This window comes from Chanos chanos, chromosome 9, assembly GCF_902362185.1.
Source record: "Chanos chanos chromosome 9, fChaCha1.1, whole genome shotgun sequence".
Taxonomy (NCBI): Eukaryota; Metazoa; Chordata; class Actinopteri; order Gonorynchiformes; family Chanidae; genus Chanos; species Chanos chanos.
Window position 1 is genome coordinate 4,203,708 of NC_044503.1, and position 10,000 is coordinate 4,213,707.

Below are 10,000 nucleotides of genomic sequence, written 5' to 3' on the forward strand. Positions count from 1 at the left end.
CCAAACGGGTTTGTGTTGGAGGTGACACATAAGCAGCTGCTGTGCTGAGCATTAGACAGCGTGGAGCAGCTGACGGAGAATAGTGGTCTCAGCAGGCTAATTCATTTCTCATTTCATTTCTCTCTCTCTCTCTATCTCTCTCTCTTTCTCCCTCTCTCTATCCCTCTCTCTCTCTCTCCCTCCCTCTCTTTCTTTCTCTCTCTCTCTCTCTCCCTGTCTATCTCTCTCTCTCTTTCTCTCTCTCTCTCTGTCTCTCTCTCTCTCTTTCTCTCTCCCTCTCTCTCTGTCTCTCCCTCCCTCTCCCCCTCTCTCTCTCTTTCTTTCTCTCTCTCTCTCTCTGTGGTTTAAATGTGTAGGGTGGAGAGGAAGGGATGTGCTTATCTGCTGAGGGGCTTACTGTCACTTTGCTCTCCCTCTCTCTCACACACACACACACACACACACACAAACACACACACACACACACACACACACACACACACACACACACACACACACACACACACACACACACAAAATATATGGTCTACCATGCAGAGAAACTAATGTTGGAAAAGTACCTTGAGCAACACCCCTGTCCCTTCCCCCGTCACTGCTACCGTCATTACATAAGGAGATTACACATTCAACATAATTAATTTTGATTTATGCAATTTAGCAAGGTGCGGATGACTTTAACCGCAACAGATGGGCGAGGCATCATTACATAAGTGGTCTCGAAAATGGTGAGCGGTCAATCAGTTTGTCTGCATTCAGTCAAAAGAAAACCAAAAAAAAAAAAAAAGAGAGAGAAAGTTTGGGATGAAGTGAGAGAACTGCTTGTCAAAAAACCCCCCAAAAAACCAAAAAAAACGTAATTCAGGTTAAAGGTAAACGGACCTGTCTGTGGGACCTTCCCCAGCAGCTGCACCATTCTCCAATATTCCAGAAACTTCTTGTTCTTGCTGCTACCTCTGGATTAACATAAACAAACAAAGAAAAGTGTTAAGATATTGTCTGAAAGGTTGTTCCAGTGAATATAATTGTGTATCAATTATTCACTACCTCAATAACAGTAAGATGCGTATGTTGGATAGCGTACATCATTGGCTACATATGTTGCATACTTTTTAGATTTGTCTTCATATATTGGATACTATGTATCATTGTTTTCATGTTGCGTACTGTCTATCATTGTTTACATATATTGGATGCTATGCATCATTGTCTTCATATATTGGATACTATGTATCATTGTCTTCATATATTGGATACTGTGTATCATTGTCTTCATATATTGGATACTATGTATCATTGTTTTCATGTTGCGTACTGTCTATCATTGTTTACATATATTGGATGCTATGCATCATTGTCTTCATATATTGGATACTATGTATCATTGTCTTCATATATTGGATACTGTGTATCATTGTCTTCATATATTGGATACTATGTATCATTGTCTTCATATATTGGATACTATTTATCATTGTCTTCATATATTGGATGCCGTCACAGGTATGTCTTTATCTATAAGGCCATTCTGGACGAGAAGACCTTTATCTTTTCGGCTCACTCCATTTGGAACAGACTGCAGACTGAGCTGAAACTCCAGAACCCAGTTATTCTCAATGAATTTAAAGCCACTGTAAAGTCTGCGGAGCCCATGTTAACTGACTGCAAATGTCGCGGTTGAAAATATGATCATCTTTTTTTCTGCACTTTGTTGTATTATTGTGTTTACTTTGACTGTTGTCTTCGTGTGAGTTTTATGTTGTATCTGGAACTTAACGTACTGCTCTTCTTCTTGGCTGGGCTTCTCTTGGAAATGAGGTTTAAATCTCAACGGGACAAACCAGTTAAATAAACGTTGAATAAATATATAATTTAAATTATGCATGAAATATGCCTTGATATACAGAAAGGCATTTAGTGAGACATTTAAAACGTTCATAAATAAAATTAAAATACGTCAGAAGCCAGGTTGTGACGTGTTTCAGGGCTGCAGCTTGCTATCGGCTATCATAACGGAACACTATTTATCTCTGCGACCCCTGACAACAGTTGCCATGACACAAGTTCATCGAGTACGTGAGGCTACGTGTGATTGGTCAGGGAGGAGCATGAGGGTCAGACTTACGGCGGCCCGGAGCAATATTTCTGCAGCAGGAACTTGGACAGCTCCTGAAGGATGGGCTGATTGTGCAGGGCCACAAACTGCTCCCGGCACACCTACACAGAATGACAAACGGCCAAGGGCCGCTCAGGCGGTCAGTCAGATTTTAAAAAGAGTTTAACCTCTCCGTCTCACACTGAAACCTGCCCCCCCCCCCCCCAAACACACACACGTACACACACATGCACACACACACACACACTCCTGTCACTTCTGACACCAGACTCAGCCGACGCTTCATCCTGGTCATATACAGAAGTGTCAGAGAGTGAAAGAGAGAGAGAGAGAGAAAGCGAGAGAGAGACAGAGAGAGAGAGAATGAGAGAGAGAGAGAGAAATGAAAAAATGAGGCAGTGGAGGAAATGGGGACAGAAGAAGATAAAATGAGGGAGATAAAGGTGAAGGAGCGAAAAAGAGGGGGAGTGAAAGAGAGGGACAGAGAGAGAGAGAGAGAGAGAGAGACAGTATGAGTGTGTGTGAGTGTGTGTAAAGGTAAGTGGGGGGTAGTAGAAAAAAAGGTCTAAACTGAGCCATTCTGTTCAGCTTTTCGTTAAAGGCAATTTTACGCATGCTTGAAGAAAAGCAGATTACTCTCAAATGGCTTATGGAGGATTTCATCACTAGACACGAAGGCGGCGACCAAGTGCCCGGCGGGCTTTTCCCTTCTATTGTGCTCAGCCTCCTCTAATAATGAGACGAGGGCAGATAGACTTTAACTCACCTGAAAAATGCAACTTATCATTAAAATAACTGATCCAATTACTCTGTGTATGGGATTACAGAGAAAAATGAGGGGTAAAGTCTTGGACTTTCAACCATATCAGTGTACCTCTGACCCCAATAAAAAGTCTGGAAAAAAAAAATCCCAGCGTTTAAGAATCAGCAGTTTGTGGTTTTCACAGGTTGGCTCGTAAGCAGCGCACAAACACCTGTGAAGTGATGCTAAAGGTGAGAGACAGCAGAGCACAGTGGCTGACTGGCACCATGAGCCACGGACCGGCGCCGGGCAGCACGTGCAAGGTGCGAGGCAAAACCGGCGATGATAAGGAGTTATTCATCCTTTAAAAAAACGTACCTTGTTCATGGTGTCGACAGTAAGGGCGTGTGTCCAGAAGCAGTCGTGGACAGACACAAACGTGAGGCCGGCGCTGGAACGAGACAGAGGGGGTGTGGAGACGTGTATCGTTACAATAACGACAAAACCACACGTGGGACTGACATAGGAAGGCATGAAGACTCCACAGTCTCCGTTTCCGTTTGGCAAAAACCATTCTATTTATTATCGGCTGTAATTAAACTGTAATTAAGCTTGGATTTTGCTCTCTAATGTTAATCTAATTCAAATTCTTTCATTTCCGGCTCTCTGTCTCTCTGAAGGCCTTTTTTTTTTTTTAACTTTAAAAGACAAGCATAAAGAACTGGAAACACACGGTTTCTGTAGACAGTCAAATAAAATGTTAGGAAAGAAATACACAAGAATCAAGTTTTATTGATATTTTTTAAAAATACACTGTATTCCTTCCCCATTTCTGAAGAGTTTGTGTGTGTGTGTGTGTGCATGTGTGTGTGTGTGCGAGAGTGTGTGTGTGCGTGTATGTGTGTGTATGCGTGCGCAGGGCATTGCCTTACCTATAACAGTAGAGAGCCGTCAGCATCATGTGAGTGGAGTCGAGTGAATGGATGAAGTTGGGAGGGAATGCATTCTTCTGTTTTACAGTGTCTGGTCTCCTACAGGTAGAAAACAGGGCATACTGAAAACAGGGCATACCATGGTAGACACCCCCAAAAAGTCTAACAGACACCCCCCCACCTTTCCCAGACGGATCAGCACCTGCAGAAAAAGGGCTAATGTATCAACACAAGCAAGTCAGCTCTAATTATCGGCCTAGATGGATACACACAAACTACCGCACAAACACTAGCAGTAAAGGTAGTATGTCACACATGACACATGTGCTATATTTGACCTACCCCCCTCTCCTTTTCAAAGAAACATCTGTTAGTCTCCTCAGTCTAAGATGTAGTATTTACAGTTCTGGGTCACGCTTCATGTTGTTTTCGGAGACCTTGTAATATTACATTACACATGTTAAGAGATATCCAAATTTTCATGGTTTTTGTGCACCTGAAATCCATTAAGCTCACCAAGCCTAGTTTTCAGTGAGGGTCTGTGCCTGTTCCTGATTGGCTAAGAGGGGAGAGAAGACGAATGGGAAAGCGGCTTAACCTTTGGGAGATTGTCTGCCCAGCAACCAGGTATAAGATTAAGTCCCCTGTGAATTAACCTGATAAAGAGCTTGCCTAGCAGACACTAGACCTCACTGATCCCGAACACAAAGATACATGTGGTGTATCACAGGAAAACAGAACAGAAATCTTGGCCTGAGAAAAAACTGAAAAAGAAAAAAAAAAAAGAAAAAGGAAAAAAAAGTAGTCAAACTGGATTCTTAACTGTTTAACAAAGTTGATTAATTTGATGCTCCTGAGACATACGGCACAAGATGAAATTGCTACTGTTGCTCTGTCTGTAGGTGTGGGGCATGTTTGGGAGCGCTGAGCTAACAATAAAAACAACTCTTAAGTTGGCCACCTCATTTTATTAAAAAAGGAGTGAACAAACGTATTCTAACAGGGGTCTACTGAAACCCAGATCATCACACTAATGGGAAACTTTGAGTGTCTCGGGTGTGTTGTATGATCCGTTTTGCGTGACGGGCGACGAGTCTTCCGGCGCTTAAGCGTCCATTAAGACCAAACTACTCCGGAAAGTCGACGGAAGGTGATCTTTTCGAGGATCTTCACTTTCTGAGGAGAAACCCCGCCGCTCTGTCAAACGGAGAGCGTATGGGCTCGTCCTCCTGAGCGGATTAAGATGAGGAAAAGGCTGCTCGGAATGTGACGGCGGGTCCATTGGGGTTTTTCTTGTCATTCCACTTTTCCCCGGAGGACGGGAGTCTTTCCGGCAGCTGTCAGTCGAGCGGCGAGCTCTCAGACAGACACGGGGAGGGGCGAGAGTGTATTTCTGGCGGTCTCCTGTCAACGCCCCAGCACCCGTTAATGTGAGCACTGTCGTAGCCTTGCTGCTGTCTATCGGGTGCCTTGCACTGGGGTATCGAGGACGTGGAACTCGGCCTCGTACTAAGTGGTTTTTAATCAGGCTGCTGTGGGGACTGTGTCCTGTTTGTTAGCGTTGCTGTGATACCGAAACCATCAGCAGATCAGGGTCTGGTACTCAACAATCGTTTTAACATTAACCGGAGTTGGTGGGTAAGGCCGGGTAGGAGCACAAACAGGGACGAGCTGATGTAACCCAGCGCTATTTTCGGATCAGCGTTGTGGGTTTTGGGTTAAAGAGTACGTGAGTTTGGCCCCTGCCAGAAGGAGAAAGTGTGTTAGAGTCTTGGGCTTTACAGACCTCTAAATTTGACCCGACGTCTGCAGTCGCAGCTCGGCCAAGTCCGTGGCCCTCATAAGGGAACAAGACTTTAAATGTCCTCCAAATTTGGAGCAAGCGACAAAGCATGGCAACATCTGCGTGTCTTATAACCCCCGTGCCTAATATTTACTGGGGAAAACAAGAAGTTACATTTAAAAAAAATGCTTGGTCATCCATTCAGGAAAGAAAAAATGAATTGTAGCTAGGGGGGAAAAAAAATGGAAAATTGCACATTGTACATTCTGGATGGCTCTCCTCTCTCCAAATGACACAGAGTACATTCAGCACTGACATTTCGGCCCAAATGCCATCCTCCATCAGAGAAAAAACCTTGCGGGCTCTCTCATTTCCTCTGTGGCCACTGGTGTATGATAATGAAAGAAGTCTGGTCGCATCACAGTGTTTTTGCTGGCCGATGTGATTCATTGGTTCACCCTTCCACGCCGTTTTTTTTTTTTTTTTCCCCCCCTTTACAGCAGAGGTCAGCCATTCTACATCGCTCACACAAGCAGCAGAGTAACCGTCTAGCATGTGGACACTGCTAACCAGCTGTGCTCTGATGCAAGACACACGGCAGGCATGAAAAACTGAAGGTTCCAAGATTCTGAGCGACCCGTCACATTGAAGAGCTGAAGATTCCGCTGAAAACAAACATCTATCAATTCCGTTATGAGGCGACAGGGCCACGATTATGACATCACTGCCCTTTCGTTCCCTCTGATCTCATGGGTACATGTCGCTGAGTAGAGGCCAGCCTGGCATTCACTACTGATGCGCGCCCGGTAAACTCATTTCGGATTTTGCAGTTTTGGACACGCACTCGGTTTTAAATGACGCACCCTTCCCTTTGTCGTAAATAAAACGTCTTTGTCTTGGTCAGTTTTTGTTTGCCAGGGGTAGATTTTGGAACATAACATGAAACAGTGTTGGTGATGCCGGTCTGTTTTTGTGCATGATGCTGGTCTGTTTTCATGCATGGTGTTTTTGTGTGTGATTTGGGATTGGGCGTGCGGGTACTTCGTTTACTTAGGTAGTTCATTTTGTGTCTTCAACGAAATGTTTTCATCGTAGAGGTGTCTTGTTTAGATTCATAACCCACATTCCGTGTCCAATATCCAGACTTTGCTTTGCGATATTTTTTTGAGTTGACTTTTTCAAATTAGTACTTTTTTTTCTGCCATTGATGGCAGAAACAAGACATTGTTTTTTTAACTGTATCATTCTAGACGTTACACACAAATGCATTTTCACTAATTCGTTCTGGTGCATTTTTTTTAATGATTTTTGTAAAAATTCTCCAGAGGATTCTTGCTTCAGATTCTGCAGTTCCTATTCTATCAGAATGGAGTTTTTTGGTTTTTTTCCAGGTGGTAAAAACTGGTCCTGAGTTTGAGTTCTGTGATCAGAAATCTTTGCTTCTGTTCAAGTCCTGACTGCTGCTGTTTTTGAATTCGTCATGGAAAATCAACCTCTGTAAGCCGAGTTACTTTCAGTTAAGTAACCAGTACCAGATAGAATTCACTCTTGTTTTTAAGAGGGTTTTTTTTTTCTTTTCTTTTTTTTTTTTAATCTTGGTGGATACTAAGCTCTCATTACAACTGGAGTTTGTGTACAAACGTTTCTGATGAGTCAAGATAATGAGGGTGAAGACTGTCCTGATTTTCACTGACAGCCGTGCTCTGTTTTTTTTTTTTTTTTCCAGTTAAAAACGCTGGTAGGGTTTGAGTCACAACGCCACTGAGAGCCCACAGTGAACGAGACCAAGCACACACACACACACATGTACTGTAAAAGCTTTTTAAATGGAGCGTTTTTAAAATGTAATGCCTTCTAAAGATGTTTTCCCCCCATTACTCCCCAATAAGTCCAACCTAGCGGTTTTTTTTTATCCATAATGGGGAAATGCACCTTAACCATTTATTGTCTATGGACGTGGAGAAATTTGAAAAACCAGTTCAACGATGATGGCAGAAGGCACAGCTGTAAATGTGCCCAAGCTAAAAGACGAGAGTACAACTTTTATTGACAGATTAAAGTACCTTTTCACATCCCTTTCCACGTGCGTGTCCCGCGTTCCACTATTACGGACCCGTGAAAGCTTTGAAAGTGGGTTGGCGTTGGGGTAATTCTGGTAAAGTTGAGTGTTAATGAGTTTCTGTGTTACAGCTTGCTCCGCCACAGCGGAGCATGAGGAGATGCGGGCAGTGAGCAGGAGTCAAAACAGTGAGAAAGACACTTACTCGTTGGCGTCGTGGCTAATTTGGAGACCCATAAACTGGATGTTGCTCTTCAGCTGTGGGGAAAAAACAAAGAAGACAGAAGGAGGGAGCGAATGAGTAATCGATCAAGGACGACACTGACAGTGAAGACACGGCAGATTCAAAACTTAATTTCACAACAACATAATTCTCCAGCACCCCCCCCCCCCCCACACACCCACACCGTACTTAGGATAAGCGGCTTGGAAAATGAATGAATGAATGAAATATACCACATATCTTATTCATCCGAAAAAGGACTAAATGTATAGTTACATGTATATATTATATTATTTGTGAATTGACATCTTGCACAACAAAAAAGACCAGGGGCTACATTTTGTGTTTGGGTGGATGAAAATGGCAGGTGGAATTTGTCAACCAAAAGAAGACAACCCATGCTGTGGCTGACGTATGACTGCTCTAAACCAAACTGTGCATCCATTTCAACTCTGATATTAACCAGACTGCTCAGAGCAGAATATCGTAATTGTCTTTCCGATTACACGTGACCGTACGTGCAATAACAAAGAGGTTACGACTCTGAGAATACTTAACTCTCCTCTTCAACCTTTCGTACAAATTGCTGTGCCCAAATATCGAGATCAATCCCGATTCTCTTTCTAAATGCCTCAGATTGACCTGCCAACACTCGATATCGATCCTGACCTTCCACAAATTACTGACCGAGACCGGAGACTTCGGGATCTTTATACGCACGCCACACTCTTCAATCTAATATGCGACAGATCAAACGAGGACTGTCCTTATGAACGCCTTGTAAGGGCCCCCCCGCAACCCCCCGACCTCCCCCCTCCCAGGAGAGAAGCTTGGGAAAAGAGAGGGAGAGAGAAGGAGAAGGGGAGTCATCCTGTAAGAACTCGGGAGGAGTTGTCACAAAAGGAGCCATTACTTCGGAGTGACTGACTGCTGGACGTATCCAAGCTGTCAGTGCCCCGAGCTCTCCCGTCACATTACCGGTCAGATTAGACTCCCCGCAGTCCCTCGGCTCTTTCCCGAAGCGCACGCGAACCCCGGGACGATTCTCCTCTCCTTCCCTGCGCGTTGAGACGTAGGCGCTAAATCCGGCCAAAAAAAAAAAAAACGGACGAGGAGAACTAGTCGTTTAAAAAAGGCGGGGGCAGGGTGACTGTGGCTCTTCACTCAGGCAAAAACAAGTTCACCTGAGGTGTCAGGACTTTGTAAAGCTTGTTTATCTAAGGTGTCCAGTTTATGTTTTGGTTTCACTGTTCTGTGCTTCTGGTTAACAGAGAACAGCCAATACTTCAAACAGATGGTGTCTACCCAGAGACAGACGGACGACTCTGGCTCCAGGGTAAGTGTGTGAGGTGTGTGCGTATATGTATGTGTGTGTGTGTGTGTGTGTGTGTGTGTGTGTGTGTGTGTGTGTGGGTGCACTAGAAATGTGATTTGAGGGGACAGTGGAATGTGCAGGGTAGGAGGTCATCAATCAAAATGATCTATGAATCTATTAGAGCCCATTAATGGAGGAGCCACTTAATGCACAGGGAGAGAGAGAGAGAGAGAGAGAGAGAGAGAGACAGCAGAGAGAAAGCAGGCAGGGAAGCAGAGAGACAGCAGAAAGAGAGAGACAGCCGGAGACAGAGCCATCAACCCACCGCTGGTCTTAATAAGAGACAGACTACCCCCCCCCCCCACCCCCCACCACCTCCCCCATTAGATTTGGTGTAAAACTCCCTGAGGCTTTTTGCTCTAATGAGAGGGACCAGCGGCACTTTCTTGAAAGACAGCCCTATTAAATCACACAAAATATGTTCATATCTAGTCGTAACTGCTTATGGGCTACTTGTAAAGGTCTTAATGCTTGCAACAAAGGTGTTATAAAGCTGTGATTTTGGATGCTACATCCAACGTGCTATATCTATTCTAGTTGAGAGGAGAGGAGAGGAGAGGAGAGGAGAGGAGAGGAGAGTTGACTCTCAAATACAAATGACTTTTTGACAAATGACTTTTCACTCGCTCTGCCCTTTTCACTAACAGTCTCTCTCCGGTGGCCTAAGACCTTATTTGGTATCACCTCACATTTTACGTTAGGAGAGATATTGCAATCCTATTCGCTATTCCCTTCAGCCCTCGGAGTCACAAAGCTCAGTTGCTTCTCCGGCT

General features: G+C 44.1%; 1 protein-coding gene across 1 annotated transcript in view; it reads right to left on the reverse strand.

Annotated features, from left to right (window-relative positions):
- polrmt (polymerase (RNA) mitochondrial (DNA directed)) overlaps positions 1–10,000 on the reverse strand; it is a 46,429-nt gene that overhangs the window by 1,896 nt on the left and 34,533 nt on the right. The window contains exons 16-20 of the mRNA XM_030784401.1: positions 7,835–7,887; positions 3,788–3,886; positions 3,234–3,306; positions 2,123–2,214; positions 880–953 (exon numbers count right to left, since the gene is read on the reverse strand). Coding sequence (XP_030640261.1) covers positions 880–953; positions 2,123–2,214; positions 3,234–3,306; positions 3,788–3,886; positions 7,835–7,887 — 391 coding nt within the window. The remainder of the gene's footprint in view (positions 1–879; positions 954–2,122; positions 2,215–3,233; positions 3,307–3,787; positions 3,887–7,834; positions 7,888–10,000) is intronic.